The sequence below is a fragment of the Anoplopoma fimbria genome, chromosome 2, assembly GCF_027596085.1.
Source record: "Anoplopoma fimbria isolate UVic2021 breed Golden Eagle Sablefish chromosome 2, Afim_UVic_2022, whole genome shotgun sequence".
Taxonomy (NCBI): Eukaryota; Metazoa; Chordata; class Actinopteri; order Perciformes; family Anoplopomatidae; genus Anoplopoma; species Anoplopoma fimbria.
The window spans coordinates 6,340,938-6,359,894 of record NC_072450.1 but is presented as its reverse complement, the minus strand read 5'-3'; the positions used below and the strand labels follow the sequence as shown (position 1 = coordinate 6,359,894).

General features: G+C 39.3%; 1 protein-coding gene across 1 annotated transcript in view; it reads left to right on the top strand.

Annotated features, from left to right (window-relative positions):
- LOC129105586 (protein kinase C-binding protein NELL1-like) overlaps nt 1–18,957 on the top strand; it is a 261,850-nt gene that overhangs the window by 38,323 nt on the left and 204,570 nt on the right. Inside the window, exon 5 of the mRNA XM_054616705.1 lies at nt 9,041–9,211. Within this exon, the coding sequence (XP_054472680.1) occupies nt 9,041–9,211 (171 nt within the window). The remainder of the gene's footprint in view (nt 1–9,040; nt 9,212–18,957) is intronic.

Sequence of the window (18,957 nt, the reverse complement as noted above, 5' to 3'; positions counted from 1 at the left end):
AAACACTGCACAGCCACTGCTGTAATATTTGATTGAATGAAAACAACCCTGGGCTGTAAAGCGTTATGGAAAACACATTCAAATGTGACAATCTTTCCAAGCAATCGGCTCAAAGTCTTCATATATTACACTGCATACAAGCTTGCAGAAAACAAATTTAAACTCAACAAGCTGTCCGCCCAATTGGCAAGCGGCTGAGCTGCAGCGAGGAAGAGAAGTATGTGCCATTGTATTTCTGTAACACAACATCCAAACTCTGAAAGTGAGCAAACTGTTCATCAACATCATTGTGTCATAAAAGTAGTAAAATGCTTAAACCAGAGTTATTATCCTTCCTTCGTTCATGTGAGCAAGCCAAGGCCTAGGCTGGGAGGCGGGGCTTAAGCAAACGCTTGTGTGCTTGCCTTATGTGCAAATGGATCGGAAGCAGAGTTGAAGATCTGGAAGTCAAACTTATTTGGCTTCATGCGCCACTGTGCTACTTCCATAAGAATGAACGGGGCCCTATATGCAACCTCTGTATCGAGATCTCTTTACTCATCCATTGAGACAACCCATGTTAAATCAAAGATGGTGCAGGATTTATTCCTTGCCAGCTTGCTGACTGGACAGCCGCCTAGCAGGGTTGCATTCAGTGCTGCTACTTTTTGCAATTTACAGTTCTGTAAGTCGTACCGACTTCTATGGTTATTTTTTTTTTTACTGAAGTAAGTCACGTTTTTGCTACCTTAAGTGAGTTTGTACTTTCAACATTCTTTCAGTAATCAAGTTTATTCGTATCATTAGTTATACGTTTGACCAGTAAGTTATACGTCTACACACGTTTACAACACTTTGGCGTTCCTGAATCTCTACAGTCCTGGCAAATAAAATGAATAAAAAATCAATCTTGTTCATCTAATAAATATACAGTACACATAGCATCTGTTTCTAACATGCACTCTTTGTTGTAATCTTGAAAAACAGGTGGGATGACATATTGCTGAGAAATTCTGTGACCATTTTTAAAAGGTCATTTGATTTGTTTATCATTGCTTGGCAGATGATCTGAAAATTGTTCAAATGAAAAAGAGGAAGTGTACTTGATCGGTAGAAATTGTGTTTTTGCCATCAGATGGGATTTGTGTGTGAATGTTGTGGAACAGGAAAACCTGCTGGCTTCGATCCTGAACTCCTGATCTCCCCCGTGGAGTAGGGGTGAGGGATGAGCTTCACCCTCTCACCTCAGACAGATACCAGTTTCTACACCTCACTCTCTGGATTATTTTTCAGCGGTATTTGTTCGAAAAAAAACGTAACAAATGCTGACTAACAATAATTCCCTCTGCTCCTCAGAGTTCTTCCATTTTTTTTTATGAAGATACCTTAAAAAATAAAGTAAAAACACATCATTGGGCGGAGAAGCTCTGCTGAAGATGCCTATAGGAAGGACCACTGAAGAACATGAAACCCAGAGGAAAATAAATTACTCACACAGCATGAAAAAAAAAAGGCAATCTTACACTCAGCCTGCTTCACACTTCCCAGAAACCTCCACTGTGTTTGTTGTTAGTTTGAATGACAGCATCCTGCTAACACCCCTGAGACTTCCAAACCTCCCTCACCTGTCCAACAGTATTCAGACCCCAGAGACCTTCACCACCTTGGCTGACCACCTCCTCCATAAAGGATGAAGCACAAAAAAGCTCTCTGGCAAAAAAACAACTAAAAAACATCAGAAACCACAAAGTATCTTTCAACATTGGGATCCATTAACTGTTTTTTCAGTTTGATACCTCAAATATAATAAATTTCAATATCTTAACTGACAGAGACTATACTAAAGGTTTTTCTTGGTCTTTCTTTCCACTGGGAATCGCCCCAAAAAATTATTAAAAAACGTTATTTGCGAACAGGAAGAATGAAAAGGTTTTGCCCCCCTATAATAACGTTCCTTTTGACGCTGTGTGAGCCATTTTTGTAGCATCCTCTTGGATGCATGCTTACAAACTGGCACCTCGTCGCCACGCTTTTCGTCCGAGGTTGTCGCACAGAAACGTCCCTAACAAAACAAAATAAGAACATTTAGTACAATGTTAAACATCTACCACATACAGTAATCATCACTTTATTTATTATTTTTATTGCACAAAATCCATGATTGAGAGAGATTATTTTTGTTATGAGTCTTTACATTTTTTTTTTAGGAAATCCTACTCATTCTACCTTTTAAGTACATTTTTCTGATAATAATTTTAATGCAGGACTATTCAAGTACGTTTTTACGTGTGGTATTGCTACTTTTACAGAGATAAAGCATCTCAATATATATACCCCTATCGGTGTCTTATGAGAGTTTTCATGGAGCAAGATCTCTTGGTTATTATTTTTATTTTTTTATTTATTTAACCAGGAAAAGCCTCATTGAGATTAAAAATCTCCTTTACAAGAGTGTCCTGGAGTGTCCTATTAAAGAGCACTGCACTTGAACCATTAAACGCGTTAGCATGTTCACTGAACTAACAACATCTAGAGTTTCCTGAGCTGTGCATTGGATTTTTTTAGAGAAGCACCCAAGTGGATGTTTTTTTTATTTACAATTCTGCAACCCTGTAATTCCTTCTCCTCCGGCCCGTCCATCAACTGTTTAAACCCAATGGCATCCCTGCCCTGATGGACCTCATCAACAGGAACCCGAGGCGGTCCACCTCTCACTGTGCTTTGTTGCTAATAACGACACACTGAACACACAGTGTTCACACTCACTGTGTTCACACAAGTTAATTTGCTGCTGCTCATCACATCCCATTGATCCCTACACCTCGAGCTTTACACCTCCCTACCATCGCCCTCCAGTGTGATGAGACTATCCGCTAAATCCGGAAACTCCATCAAGGTTGGTCTTCATGTGACAACTGAAGCACAATGCCTCACAGCCAACCCTGGTCCCATTTTTCAGGTCAGTAACTGAAGGCATCGGTGCGTTTTTTCCCCCCTCCATAGTAGTATCTGGTTTACCACCATCTCCTCCAATTCCACAGACAAGCTCCAGAGTGTTGACCTCCCTATTGAGCAGATAATTGGCTGTCAGCTGCCCTCCATAAAAAAAGCAGCATGACACTGCGGGGTGAAGGAAGGATGATATACAGCCAACCCGGCACTCTTGGGGCAGCCATTCATTTCCAAAACTTTTCTCTCACAGATGACGCCAGTTCGTTTTGATGAAGACCACTTGTCACCTCTACAGCTTTCTTCCCATAGCTGTCACCGCACCGCAGAGACCCTTCAACAGCCCACAATCTCCATATCAGGAGACACAGCCTGCGACCCTGACAGTGTGCCTGTTTATTTATTACTCAGCAGTTTGAATCGCCATAACTCCTGCTCTCAGCACATTTATAATACTGTGAGCGGCAGAAGCTGGGGGCAATTCGCTCGGGGAAATTCGCCGGCGTCAGTGGCATCTACTCAAAAGTGCTTGTATTATGGAAAGGATACTTTTTACCTAATTGGGTCTGTTTGTTATTGGGTCATGTGACTTATTGCCGGAAGACAGAAAGCGGCCTTGGTGTTATCTAAAAGATTGTCAATGTCATGGCTGAATATTACGCTGATTTCGGCAGTATGGATGTTAGACATAATTTCAACAAGACTTCTTGAGGGAGATTCACATCAACAGCCACATCTCTTTCCAGAAATAGTTCCCCCATTACTTTGAAGGATGCACCCCTGAGTCACATGATGTTACAATTGTACCATTAGTTACGTTTCAAGCGTACTTATAATAAACCAAACCACGATGGTATATTTTCTATTCCCTACTAAGTGGTTGTGTTGTCTAGTCTGAACCTAAACTGAACTGCTTGAAGATACGATGCAGAAGGCTGTTGTCATAGTGATGCCGGAGGCTTTTGCCCAAGAAGCAAAATATCCAAGTAGGAATGAGATCATCTTGAGGTTCTTGTTCTATTTTGCTTTACTTTAGATAAAGTTAGTAGCCGCTCTTATTTTGAAGAGTCCTCTTTTGGATGCATTTGTTGATTTGATTCGAACAGGACCCACTAGACGTTTTTTTTCCCTTAGTAGGTCGCCTTTTGTGTTGTTTTGAAAATCTATCTTCCCTCTCAATAAATAACTTTAATTTGGTTTTATGTTGCTTCTTGCTCCTTCCCCTTGCGAGCCGTTTCGTAACAACAAGTGCTGTGAGAGCATCACACCGGCACAGTGACTTCCATGGGTTCACAACAACTAAACAGATCAAATCAATTTAATCCTGCAGAGATTTGATTAGATTTTAGAAAACCTTGCTGCATACATTTTAATATCAATAAACAAACATTATGAGACTCTTCAAATGCTTTAAGATACAGAATTCATAGTGTGCAATGTGTTACGTTTAAGATATGATAATCACGATTAACTTAGCTGTGTGTGTGTGAGTGTGTGAGTGTTTAGTTGTTGGGGTCTCTCTGCACACTCCCAAGACAAATTTCTGCACTTGCAGCAGTAAACATTAACAATATGTCAAGTCCTATTCTTTTGTCATGTCACCCGGAGCTTCTTAGTTCACATTGGTATAGAAGCTTGACTTTGCAGATAAAGAAATTAGATGCAGAGAATCCTTTTACACCTGCAAAACCACCATATCTGTAGATGAAGGGTGCAATAGGTCATTACATTTGCCTTTACAGTATTACATTACATTCATTCTACCACTGTGGAGCCGGACAGAGATATGGCAGTGATGTTCAATATGTAGACTCACAATGAAATTCTGGCAAAAAAAAAAAAAAAAAAAGGCACCATAAAGTGTTTCCTTGCATTTTCTTCTCTTTGAAAATTGTGGTTTGGCTTACTAGAAATGAGAAGGGAATAAAGCCGTGTCCCAGTTCAGGGGCTCTCTCCTCTGAAGTCCACATTGTTAGACCGAATGCAACGTTATTGGCCAACAAAGACTTCTGCTTCTGAAAGGATTCTCCCAGTGCGGCTCAGAAAGTGCAGCAGTTCTTGTCCAAATTTGGAGGGACAAAAGCAGTGTGTTCTTTTACAGCCCTCAATGTCCCACCATCCACTGTCTGCTAGTCATTGTTTACTCGCAATTATTTGGTTAAATCCATTACATTTTTGACACTTCTTTGTTGCTCTGTGCTCATTCACACACTTTTCTAGTGCGTCTTTGTTTCGAAAAATAGCGGCGAGAGTAGCACAGTTTATTATCACATGAAATCAGAACACATTCTTATCATAGTAGAGTCTCTTTCTACCACTGATAGCCAACATTTTCGGTTTTCTATGAAATACTAATTTGCCCAAATTACTTTTTTTGGTTTTCTGTGGAAACTGTGGATGCTCACATTAGTGATCTGTTGGATCTACGCAATGGCCATTAGTATAAAAAAATAAATGCTGGTTATAAAAGGACCAGCGATGAAAAGAGAGCCTTTAAAATGGAGATAAGGCTCATTGTTTTTATTTCCTACAGAGACACGGATATGTCATTTTAAGTGTCTGTCAGGCAACACAATTAGTTACAAATGGACTGCCTGCCAATAGATTAATCCCCCTTCATTAAATATGCTGTACAGGCAGGGGGTTACAATAGCTACCACTCAATGGTTCATAAAGTAAATGCTCGCTGTGAAGTGGACTTAATGCCTTTTGATGATTATTTCATGAGTCAAATCAGGATAACGGTGTTTCTGCCCGTCCGGTGATTTCAGGCCTCTCGAAGCCCCGCAGGAGGCTTCTCCCATCAGTGGAGGAGGCGAAGCAGGAGAGCTCTCAGCTTTCACTTCAGCCCTCGTTTGATTCAAATGACTCCTCTCCTCCTGAGTATGAGCGTCTCTGTCTCAGCCCGGTTTAGAGCGGCCACGCAGTGATGTATTCATTTAATCCCAGAGTGATGACATGCTGAACAAAGAGGGACGAGCTGGCCAGACGTTCCCCTTACTAACTCTACCCCCCATCTATCTCTCTCTCTCTCTATCTATCTATCTATCTATCTATCTATCTATCTATCTATCTATCTATCTATCTATCTATCTATCTATCTATCTATCTATCTATCTATCTATCTATCTATCTATCTATCTATCTATCTATCTATCTATCTATCTATCTATTTCTCTCTCTCTGTCTCTCTTTCTCTCTCTCTCACTCTCTCTCTATTATCTCTCTTTCTCTCTATCGCTATCTCTATCTCTCTCTATCTCTACATCTCTCTCTATCTATCTATCTATCTATCTATCTATCTATCTATCTATCTATCTATCTATCTATTTCTCTCTCCCTGTCTCTCTTTCTCTCTCTCTCTTTCTATCTCTCTCTCACTCTCTCTCTATGTCTCTCTCTCTCTCTCACTCTCTCTCACTCTCTCTATTATCTCTCTTTCTCTCTATCGCTATCTCTATCTCTCTATCTCTACATCTCTATCTATCTATCTATCTATCTATCTATCTATCTATCTATCTATCTATCTATCTATCTATCTATCTATCTATCTATCTATCTCTCTCTCTCTCTCTCTCTCTCTCTCTCTCTCTCTCTCTACCTCTCTCTCTCATCTACGTCGGCAGCCAAAGCCCGGTGAATGCAAATGCAATGTAATGTTGCAGAGAAACACTTCCCTGTGATGCTTGTTCATCTACTGTGTGATAATTGTTTTGGTAATAACAGTCCGTCATTAGCTCCGTGGAGATGTTTGAACTCCGTGATCTGAACCCCCTCCCCTAATTTCCTTTGTCTTTCCTTTGTCTTTTCTTGGTTACAATAATTAATATGTAAATATGAATTCTCGTTATGTAGGAGACATGGCACGATGACTGCAGCTTTCATTAACTGAGCATATAAACAGACACACAGGGATTTGGGTAAGATTCTGTTACTCAGCAACTAAAGATGCTATTTTAGTTTTTCAACTATGTTCACAAGGCTTCAACATGAAAGATATGAAGAATTACATTACAAATGCAATAGAAGCTATTTCACTTGTAATGCTATACAAATAGGCTTCAATTATATCATAAACAACTTTTGTAACTTTGACCTACTGTGCTTGCCGTAGTTAAGTGGACAACGTTTGTGCAGCGAGGGATTAAAAACAAGACTTGGTTTTAATTAAGGGGTTTTAGATAATTAGTTGTTTGGCTAGTTTACAACAGCTGTCTAAATGTTTGACTACTTGTTTCCCCCATTGGACTCGCATGCACACTTCTCAGCGATTTCTTTGGTGAATACAATGTTATCAAGACTGATTTAAAACCTCCTTCTCTTATGTCTCATGTTCAGAGGCTGCACTGTAGTGCTTAGATCATCACTTCATGTCAGTGTTGTGAAGCAAAGGCCATCAGTTCTAATGTGGACCTGGTCGGTGCCAACTTCATATATTGATTTTTAATCCTGAAGTGTGTTTGGTGTTTTCCTTGTGTAGTGTTCTTAAGAGTTCTTCTCAGTTTCCTTCATTTTCCAAACCGAAAGATGTAAAAAAAAAATCTGCCTCCTCACAGCCTCCATTGATATTCTCTGGAGTGGGTCGCCTCTCCCTTTCCATAAATATGCATGAGAGCTGTTGGGCCTTTGGTATTGGATGGGCTTGATCCCTGTCTGTGTGTATGTGTGCGTGTCTGTGTGCCTGGATATATTGGAATAGGTTATGTTCTGGCAAGGTTCGAATTACGTGTCGGGGAGCCGTGTCACATACTGTATACTTAGTGTGTGAGTGTGTGTGAGGGGCCAGGGGTTCCAGTGTTTGGGGGTCATTCTCAGCCGCAGGGAAGCTGAAATGTCATGACTGGATGCCTGCGGCTCTCAGGCTGCTGCTGCCTCTGGCTGGCTGGGTCTTAATCTAGCGAGGCTGATGAGGGTGGAGAGTAGAGCGCATGTGGTGCTGAGATGAGCTGCAGGTCCAACGCCTGCATCGCACCACCAGCTGTAGATCGCAGGTGACCAGTGCTTGAAGTGGAAAATACCAGTGCTGCCCTTATTCAGTTGTTGGCATACTAGGAGACATTGTCTTTTGGGGTTCTGCACCATAGCACTTCAAGGGTTTTGATTATGCAAATCCACATGATCTTGGACTATTATTCATACTGTAGATAACCCAAAAAAGGATAAAGTCAAAATTTTCCATATTTGAATAATTACTTTATTATTTACCCAAAACACAGCCTAAAAACACAGCCTAAAATCATACTAAATCCGAAGAGCAGATTCAGAGAAGTTTTGAATAAAGTTTCATTAACCATACTTGTATATAATATAAAAAAATGAACCCCTCGTTCTCCCACTTCCTCCCCCGTGCCTCCCAAGTGCGTCAGCTCGTCCAGATGCTGTCCAGATTGTTTTCATGTTCATACGGCCTCTAATGGCTGAGAAATTGCCCAGAGAACTTGACATGAAGAGAGTAGAAGAGAGTACCAGCAGCTTGTTAGAAGTGCCGGTGCACAAGAAGACGTGACGGTATGCCAAAGAGTAAAATGTAGAAGTGTTGAGACCAGTGAGCAGCGGCTCACTTCAAGCACTCTGTGGAACTGAGACAGAAATATCTTTACTTCTTTTCTTCTTTTTGGTTAGACAAGCTGTCAGACATATTTTCACACAAAGCTGACACTGAGCATTCACCTCAGCAGCTGTGTGATTAAACATCAACTCACTGTCATGTGTACACACATTAGTATTGTTTTTTGGGAAAAGATCTTCAGTTAACAGTAGTTGAAGTAGTTTTTTTTTTTAATGAATTCATTTTTTTTTTTATGGTATTGCGTCAGTATCCGTAGCAAGATACTTTAAGTAGATATTTTATCAAGTCATGATTGTATCAGGACACACTGCTTTGCAACAAATCTCTGATGTCTCTCCATATACAGGATTTTCTTACTCTGAGAGCACCAGTCAGGCCCACTTTTCCTTTACTTCCAATACAATTCACTAACCTGCCTTGTACAAAACCTTGTGTACGCAATGCTGAGTGTTTCCCACGAGTTTACATATTCCTCCACCCCTGACCAGAGACATTGTACGAGAAAAGCGAGCGTCCTTGACCTCCTCTCTTTTCTCTCTGCAGTTACTTTGAGCTGGAGAGCAGCGGGGTGAGAGAGGAGATCCGCTACCACTACCGCTTCAAAGGCAAACCGCGCTCCGAGTCCTTCCCCTACCGCCTCGCTGACGGCCAGTGGCACAAGATCGCCCTCACCATCAGCGCCACCCACCTCCTGCTGCACGTCGACTGTAACAGGTAACACACACACACACACACACACACACACACACAACACCTCTCTGTCTCAAGTGGCTGTGGCCATTTATTTCCACCGTGCTCCTTTTTTTTGAAGTGACACATCTAATGAGCTGTCTGTGTTTATCAAGGTAAATATTTGTTCTCTACTGTCTCAGCACGGATGACAGGCTGTTAACAGGGCCAACAAGGAGACATCCATAGGACAAATTAACACTAGCACTCACACGGCAGTTTACAAGAAAAAAAGCTGCATCTTTATTTAGCCTCGAGGATGTGTGTGTTCGGCTCAAACTGTTCCATAATCAAGTGGAAGGTAACAATGACATAATCGCCTCATCGATTGGGCAGCGGAGGGGCCTTTTCTAAAGGAGCACTCAGTCAGAGCTGATCTATAAACATGCACTTCAGCTGTGACAATCCGTCTCCGTCCTCACACTCCCTCCTGAGATCCGGGAAGGCATCACTTGGCCTTTTGGTCGTCGTCAACGCAATCGCTAGAACCAGCAGTGTAGATCTGAGTAGAGGACAAAGCTCCGTTACCTCTCGTTGATGAAAAGCTGTATGATTCACAGGAGGAGGGGGGAGGGGGGGGGCTGCGTTGTAGTATTGATTCTTCCCAGACGCCCATTATTCCCATCAGGCCGGTGGTTTGTCGATTAATTATCGTTGCAGTGACTGCGGTGAAGATAAAAGAGAGCATCAGGAGTGTTATTGGAGGGAGAAAAGATCAAAACGTAATTGGATCAAATTGGAATCAAAACTTCTTTTGCTCGCTTACAGTGCTTTGGGTGAGAGGCGAGTTAATTAAGACGTGGTTGGATCAAATGGGGTTGGTTTATGCTGCATTCACATTTAATCAGGCAGACGGTGGACGGCAAACGGGATATCATATTAGTGGATGAGAGCAGGATGGGGAAACTAGGTGAGGCCGGCGGAGAATAACGGGAAACGAACATGGTATCGTCTTCCAAAGTTGCAAATTTGGTCCCCTGGATCAGAATTAACCGTTGAATGTTACGTAACTCCATCAAACTGGAGAAAGTTTGAAAAAGTTTGCAATAGAATATTAAGAAAAAGCTGCATTTTAAAGCTATTTGCATTGATATATGCATCATTTTTGCCATTACCATAGCAACATATCATCAGTTTTTGTTTTTTTTGTCGTCTTGTCAAATCAATCGGTCTGTTTGTTTTTCCCGTGCCATCCAAAAAGATGTAGTCTGTCTGTCGTCTACCATCCACCTGATTTAATGTGAATGCAGCGTTAGTGCAGTTTATCATCTCACTGTGAGTGGTACGAAACTGAAGGTTGATACTAAGCCGCTTGAGAAGAGCTGATTTTAAATCCTTCCTTAAGAGGAAATACTTTATCCACAAAGTGACCATTCGTATATCAATTACTCACCTTGAAGCAAACTTTGTTATCCTCGCACGTCTCCATTGGGCGAATGGAGAATTGATATTGAGACAGATATTGATGTTAATATTGAGATGCTTTTGTTCGGGAAGTACTTTGCTGTTGTTTATAGTATTAGTTTGCAGTGGAGGCATGCAAAAAAAACTATGTTTTCTTCAAGGATTCAAGGTGATGCAGGTTGAGTAATAGATACATAAATGGTCATTTTGTGGGATAATCTACTGTCTGACCAATAGATACTGTATCTTGTTGCTTCTAAAATACAGCTTTGTCATGCAACCTCCAGACATAATGATACTAATTAGTATTCTCTGTTTATTATTATTTTTGTGTCTAAATAACCTTTTTTTTTGTTTGTTTTACATATTTCATGCTTTTGTCAGTGCTGCACATAACAAAGACGTTAGACATTATCAGCTGATTCATTATATAGTAATACTGTGCATATAATATATGCAATACAGCTCGCATTTGGCAGCGCCACACACTGTCTAAAACTTGTGCCCTCTGATAAAATAAATTACATTTATTGTTAATAAATAGAAATGTCTCACTAAAGTATTTCATGATAGAAATACTATTTAAACGCGTGCCCTACCTGCTCAAAGAGTATTTAAATGTCTCCTTAAGCATAAAGCACATATAAGAAAAATAAGATACTAGCAGCTGCTTAACAAATTAAAACATGACTCACCAGTGTGCCTTGATGTGGGAGGAACAGATGACAATACACATTCAAACTTCAATAGTTTTGCTAGAGAATAACCATTCAAAGCACAACTACGTCCTGTGTGTGTCATCTTTATGTGTATTTATAACTTATTACTATAATAATATACTATGTTGTATCCCTCAATAATGAAAAGAGTCTCAGTGGGGATCTGTTGTGAGGCAAAGGTTTGGACAGAGTCTCTTACTTCAGCGTAAGGTCTGAAGATCTTCATGCAGAGCTGCTCTGTGAAGCTCTTCTCAGAAGATCAAAGTACAACAGGTGAACGGAAATGTCACCGTGGTTACCGAGCGCCTCCCACCAAAGATGCAGAAAGGTCAACCAGCTCATCTGCAGCCGCTCTCAGCTCTAATCACATGTTTTTCCCGAATGCGTTTCACCATGACCTGCAGCAGCACCAGCTGACACCACCTGCTGGCAAATCAGTTTCCAAATGGCCTTCAACGTAGCAATCACAGCTCATGATACCTCTCATCCGAAAAAAAACAACACAACACTTTAGGCTGATGTGACCCCCACCCCCAGGCGTTATATCTAAACCCATGGTGAAGCTGTCGTATCAAACTGTTGTGTTTGTTTGGGCAAAAATAATTTAATTTATAGCCGCAGCAGTGAGTCTGTGCAGTGAGGCCTGGTATTTTGAGGATGAAAAAGGAAGAATAAGGAAGAGAAGGACGATGAAAGAAGGGAGACAAATCAGAAATACAGGAGGATATGAAAAGAGAACTGTCTGGGCCATAATCATTATTAAACCTTGTAGTAACGTGTCTCTAATCCACACAGCACAATAACAAGTCAAGCTCTGACAGCTCTATTTCCTTTGACGGTAATAGCTTTCATAGGCACATTATTCAAAATACTGCCAAACAATGTAATTTTTTTTATATAATTTGGACATTTACCGGAATACAGCTACCATGACACCAACAAAAAAGATTTAAACTTTTCAAAAACCTGGCAGCTCAAAAAGTCAGTTGAGGAAGTTTGAATAGGAACCATATGCAAAGTTTGGTTTATTTGAATGCATGGGAAGGAAGATTAACTCTGAATAATAATAATAATAATAATAATAATAATAATAATAATAATAGTAATAAAAATACTACTACTACGACTACTACTAACTAATAATAGTAATAAATAATAACAATAATATAAATACTAATAGTAATAAAAATACTACTACTACTACTACTACTACTAATAATAATAATAATAATAATTAATAATAACAATAATATAAATACTAATAGTAATAAAAATACTACTACTACTACTACTACTACTACTAATAATAATAAATAATAATAATAATAATAATAATAATAATAATAATAATATGATAATAATAGCATCCACCAAAACAATAGGGAACTGCAGCAGAATTTCTGGACCCTTCCTGACAGAAAAAAATGTAGCTCAACTGTTTATCTACAGCATTTATCTTTTCACTAAAAGGTCAATGACCTCTGAATCATTGGCTCAAATCCTTAAGCATCACAAGTTGTTTGTTATTTTCAGGAACCCAGCAAGCTGATGTGCAGAGGATACAAAACAAAAGCCCAGATAAACCAAACTATATTTACTCTCATTTGATAGAAATATTTCAGTTGAATAGAATATGTGAATATTTTTCATCATTAGTTCTCAAGCGATAAAGCTTGTAATTCGGTGCCTTTGTATAGCTGATAAACAGCGCAGCGAGCAGAACGCGTCCAGAATTACCAATCAGCCTTTCCCAGAGGATTGTGATGAGTATAGTTTATATGAGGACTGGATTTAGATTATAGTTATATAGAAAGGCAGATTCTTTTGTTTTTACTATTATTTGCATACTGATTGTGCAGCGTTTCAGTGTGAGTGTGTTTCTGCACAAACACTTTTTACTTCAAGGTTCCTGAAGAAAAGTAATGCTGATGCCTCATCTCCAAAAAACTTAGAATTTAAATTGTATTTGTTCCCTTAAATGTTCTCCAACTACTACAGCAACCAGGTACATTCAGCTTGTATTACAACTTTGTACAAGGACGAAGTAAAAGTACATCTTTATCTGACCTGATCATCTCACTCCTCTCAAAGCAAATTGACAGCTCCATTACCGCTTACATTTACAGCGATTTGATTTTTGCACTTAAGAGCACTTTGTTGATTTCAAGGCTCATTAAATACCTGTAAATGTGAAAGGGTGCAGTGTTTCCTCACATCCTCATGTAGACTTTTAACCGTGTTTCCTTGGCCCTGACAGTTCTTGCTTTATTTATTTCACACTCAAACTGTGACATACACCGATTGATGTGATAAGAGTAGACAAAAGTGACTACAAAATAAAAGCAAAAGAAATTCAAAGTACCTCACATAATGCTATAAAACAAGAGGAGAGAGACACAGAGCATCAAATATTAAAAAGCAAATTAAACAAATAGATGTAAAAGTTTGGAAGAGAGACATGAATACAGGATAGGAGGGCAAGATGGTTCTTGATATGTTTTTAAGATGATGAGTATTTAAGATTCAGTCCGTTGCAGTGTAATTAATTACATCATTGCTGTTGCATGATTAAAACGTACCAGGTCAACGTAGGCCAGTGGACCATTCATAATAAATACTGACAAGTTTTTGTGATAAACATACTGTGAACTTATTGTTGAGTCGCCTTTTAGTGAATTTAAGTTCTCCCTGGTAAGCAGTGATGCTGTGTATATTGTTTTGGGCTTTTATTGTGAAAGTTAAGTAAGGAAGTTGTGAAGCGGTATGCGCTGACATTTTTGCAATTGATAACCCAATTTGTCCTGTGCCCTGACCAATGAGCTATGGTCACTCTATTACTCCAGGACAATGCATAACCAACTGTCTCCACCTCAACCAGCTATGATGGGCGGGGCTTGCCAAGAAATCAAGAGTCATAATTAAACTTTTTTTTGAGATTATTTAAGACCATCATGGGGTATTAATACACTTCCCAATCCCTCATTTCATTTGGATGTTTTTGCTTCTACGAATAGGAATGAATTCATGAATTCATACGCAAACTGTTGAAATATCTTTGACCCCTGTTGCTCATCATCATTGTCGCCATTATTTATTGAATCAAATGTTCCTTTCGTCCCCAATCTATATTTTACACAGAAAACTGAATGGCTCATCTGTGCTCTATTCTTTACGGACCGCAGTCCATCTATTAAAACTGATGAATTAAGGTTTTTTTTCTGTATTCTCCCTACAGGGGGAATGATTTCCATGTATATATTTTATAATTCTACACGGACAGGGGACACAAGTAGATAAATAAATAGGACACATGAAATAACAGTAAATGAATGAACAATACTTTATTGTTTTTAACTGTACCATTTTTTTAAAAGCAACGCAACACTAGTTGGAATAATACAAGTTGTTTTTTCCAAATGGATAAATTGTTACATGGGGTGTTTCAGATTTGTTCCTGTCAACTAAAAACAAGAATTGGCGACATTATCCTCTGTGTGACTGACGTGATCCGTTGGATATCCCTGCTTCATCCGTCTGCTTCTTTAACACCGTTTGTTTGTTACAAGAAGCAAATCCCCGGCTTTCTTTTGGCCAACAGTTTTGAATTTAACTGCCATTTTGTTTGAACACAGCACAGGAGTCACTTTGCCAGAGTGAAGGACTCTTACCTTGTGGTGGGATTTGGTCTTAATCTCAAGGTGGATCAAAAAACTTGAGAGTTCATGGAAATTCTCCTGTGTCGGTTTACTCATCTGTCCTTGTCTGAGATCGATCGGAGGAAAACTTCAGAGGAGAAGGCATGTGGGCGACATGCTGAGGGAGCACAGAGAGGCAGCGTTGCCTTCAGCGGGGATAAAGTCGGTCAATGGAGACGGTTACTTTGTAAAGAGGAAAGGCTGACAACAATAGAGCAAAGGGAAAATATTCTATCTGCACAAAATAGAGAGTCATTATCAATAACTCGTCTAATCTTTCAATCTTAAAGCATGATCGTTATCACAAGATGGAGTTTGCTCAATTATTATTGAATTGTGGATGTTCAAGGACGTCTCGACCATGTTGGCTTCAAAGTTCATTCTTGAACTGTAGGACAAAATTTATTTAGAAGCTCAATAAAGAAATATAGTAATCACAGGATTTGAAGAAAGCAAGTTTTTTGACTTTTTAGATGAAATGATGCCTGTTTGACACTGTTTAGACTTTAGACTTGACTGTCACTACATGCTCTTGCATAGTTTTCAATTTAGCATTTTTTTTATCTCATTTTATTTAAGTATAGTTTTATATACCTCTTATTAATTATTTATTTTACTTTTATTTATCTCTACTGTTGCCGTCTGTGCTGCTGCAACAACCAAATTTCACCTCAGAGGATCAATAAAGGTTGTTCTTATTTTATGGTATAATGAAAATAATAGTTTTAGCAGTCTTACTGAGGATATCAGCTACTGCAGCAGCTGGAGTTGAAGGGTCGGACATGTACCGGGGCTGGAGTTAAACATCTTCTTGTTGTAGATTTGACCGTCGTTCCTCTCAGTTATGTTAATCTCACCTCCTCGTTACACAGATTGTGGAGATGGGGCCAACACATCTTAGTATCCTGTCCATTAAGTCATGCAACACAAGCCTCAGTCCGTTCTTATAACAACAAAATAAACCCTCCAGTGCCTCTGCTCCATCATGAACATGGTTCTGCACTTTGTCTGTGTGCTGGCTGGGCTGCTGTCCCAAAGGTTTAAGAGGAGCTTTTGGAAATCTGTAGCTTGCTCCAAAGGAAACCCTCATGAGGATGTGTTTATCAGAGTCCAGTTTTGCTGTAATGTCTGCGGTGGGTGTGGGTGTGAAATGTCAACAAAAAGGACCAAAACCTAGCTTTAAATTTGTTTTACGATAATAATAAGTTAAATGAAAAATGTAAAATTAAGGATTTTTTAATTAAAAAAATTACATTAGTTAAATGTAAATTATTTTTTAATTAAAAAAATTACATTAGTTAAATGTAAAATCTAGAATCAATCAAGAAATGTTTGTTTCAGAGCTGTAGACTTGGGTAGTAGACATAAATGTCTAGTTTATAGTATTGAGCGGGATCTATTGATAATGCAGATATTGAATAATGTATTTATTGCTGTGTTGTCATTAGTGTAAAACCATTCGAAACTAAGAATCGTCATGTTTTTGATAGCTTACAATGAGCCCTTAATATCCATACAGGGAGCCGGTCCTCTCCCCAGAGTCCGCCGTGTTGCACCGCCATATTTTCATAGTAGCCTAGAACTGACAAACCAAACACTGGCTCTAGAGGGGGCCTATTGTGTTCATACATTACTTGAAGGTCAACATAGGTTCTCCGACACTGCCGTCACATCACCCCTAATTGCAAAACCATGGTGCCTTCAGTCTTGGAGATCGGGTTTGGTGGTGGGCCTTTCAGTCGGTTGCAATCTTCAACCTCACCACTAAATATTACTCACTTGACCTCTAAGCAACATAAGAGATTTCCTTGCAATTTCATTCTTTAAAGACTCGACAGTTCTATATATTGATAAATCAAGGTCTCACTTATGTACTAAACATTAGTAAGTAGACACATTGGACTTTGACTTGCCCTCAATTTAAGACTTGCTGTGACACATTTGACACTAGACTTTGACTTATCTCGACTGACTTGAGATGTGACTTTTGACCTGCCCTGAAATTCTTACAAACAACTTTAACTATTAGCCTACCTTATATGTGGGAATTTAACCAATGTTGACTTGAAGGGCCACCAAACTGTGCCACTAGTTTTTCCATACTGCATTCCAAACATCGACGACAGGAAGCGACTGCAGTATTGCTTCCTCTGCTGTTTTTCCGCTCTCATCACCACCTTGAAATTACTCATTAGTGACCTGAAAGTGAATGTTACACTAATGAGTCCACCTTGCTCGCAGAGGAGCCGGTGTTAGGGCTGCCTGACCCCAGCGTTTCAGCTTCGGCACATCTAATCGTGGTCTCATAATTTGACAGAGACTCGCCCGGTCTCCTGGTCTCATCTTGTCTAATAATCATCTAATAATACTCTGACAGTAATTATGTGTCTTCTTCTCATTGATTAATGTGGTTTGCCTCATCAGCTCAGCTCAGCTCATTCACAGGCATAACGTCTCTATCCTCTGCCGCGCTCATTAATGATCCTGATCACGGTTGCTCTAAATAACTGTCTGTCCACAAATTGATTTTATCATTCGTCTGGAGAAGCCGGGCTCCCTGTCATTGTTCCCTAACATTATTTAATTCAGGAGTCTTTTGATTTCCTTACTTCATCCTTAAGCACTGGGTGGATGGTAGAGAAACACCTTGAAAAGGTCGCCAGTCAGAGGGGATGTTTTATGTATGAACACTCAACACAAAATGGGCTTCAAATTTAATTGATCCATCTTGCCGTGAGGTGACAGTGGTATTAATTAAGTCGGGTTAGGAAGGAACATTAAGCTTAAAAGCTCAAGAAAGTCAACCAACTACATAATCGAATTAGTAAATTAGGTATTTAATTATTGCTTTTAATGGCTAGCTTCAAATATATCTCCCGCCCAGTGAGCCACAAAAGACTTCAGCCTCGGCTGAGCTCCTCATCGGGGGCGCTATTTGTCTTTCCGAATATTTAAATCGACCAATTTCTACAGCTTGGCTTGAATTAGGATTCATTATTACAACATCATTTGGCACTCATGTTAAAAATATCACCAGTTTTTATATTTTTATATGTTATATATATATAGTTTTATCTTCCAAAATTGAGTATCTCTTAAGGCCTTTGCACACCAGGGGCGTTTTATTTCGTTCATGTGATTAATTCACACGTTTATATGTTGTTTTTGAACAGTTGTGTTTGTCATAAGTACTTTCACAAATAATGTGAATATTACAATGCAAAAAGATTTTTTTTTCCAGTTGATTTTGCACCGGAAAAAAAGGCATCAATCAATCACGTTATGTGTACACTATATTGTATAACAAAACAGAGAATCCATGATCCAAACCAAAAAAAGCTAACTTTCATAACTCATTTCAACCTTGACAGAGGCAGCAGATACCAGATTCCCTCCTTGTGATCTTACTTCACAATAAAAGCCCTAGACATAACTGTTGTAGATCATTTCTTCAAAAGGAAACTCAATCAAATAGTTAACAAGTTTGGACTATACAACAATTAATCTCTGACAGACTGCCACACGCTGGTCTGGGTCAATAAGAAACTGGTAGTTGGTCCTCCGCCTTTCAATGAAACACTGTTGCAAATTTGCATCACTGCTGGTCTGAATAGTTTTGTTGGAGGGTTTTTGTTGGAAATATAGCTGAGTTTTACTCGTTTTCGTGTAATTTAGTAGTGCTTTTATTACCAATCGCACCATGAAAATCATTTATACATCTCTGCTGAACTGACTACTTTTGGTCACCAGTCACATTTGTAGGAAAGGACTGAAAGCTTACTGTAGGTCAGTAATGTCAAGACAGTTTTCCATTTGTCAACAACTTACATTTAAATGTAAAACTTTGGTTAGAAATACAAAAAATATGATCTTGTACATACATCTCTGCTGCAAATCCACCGATCCACCGTTT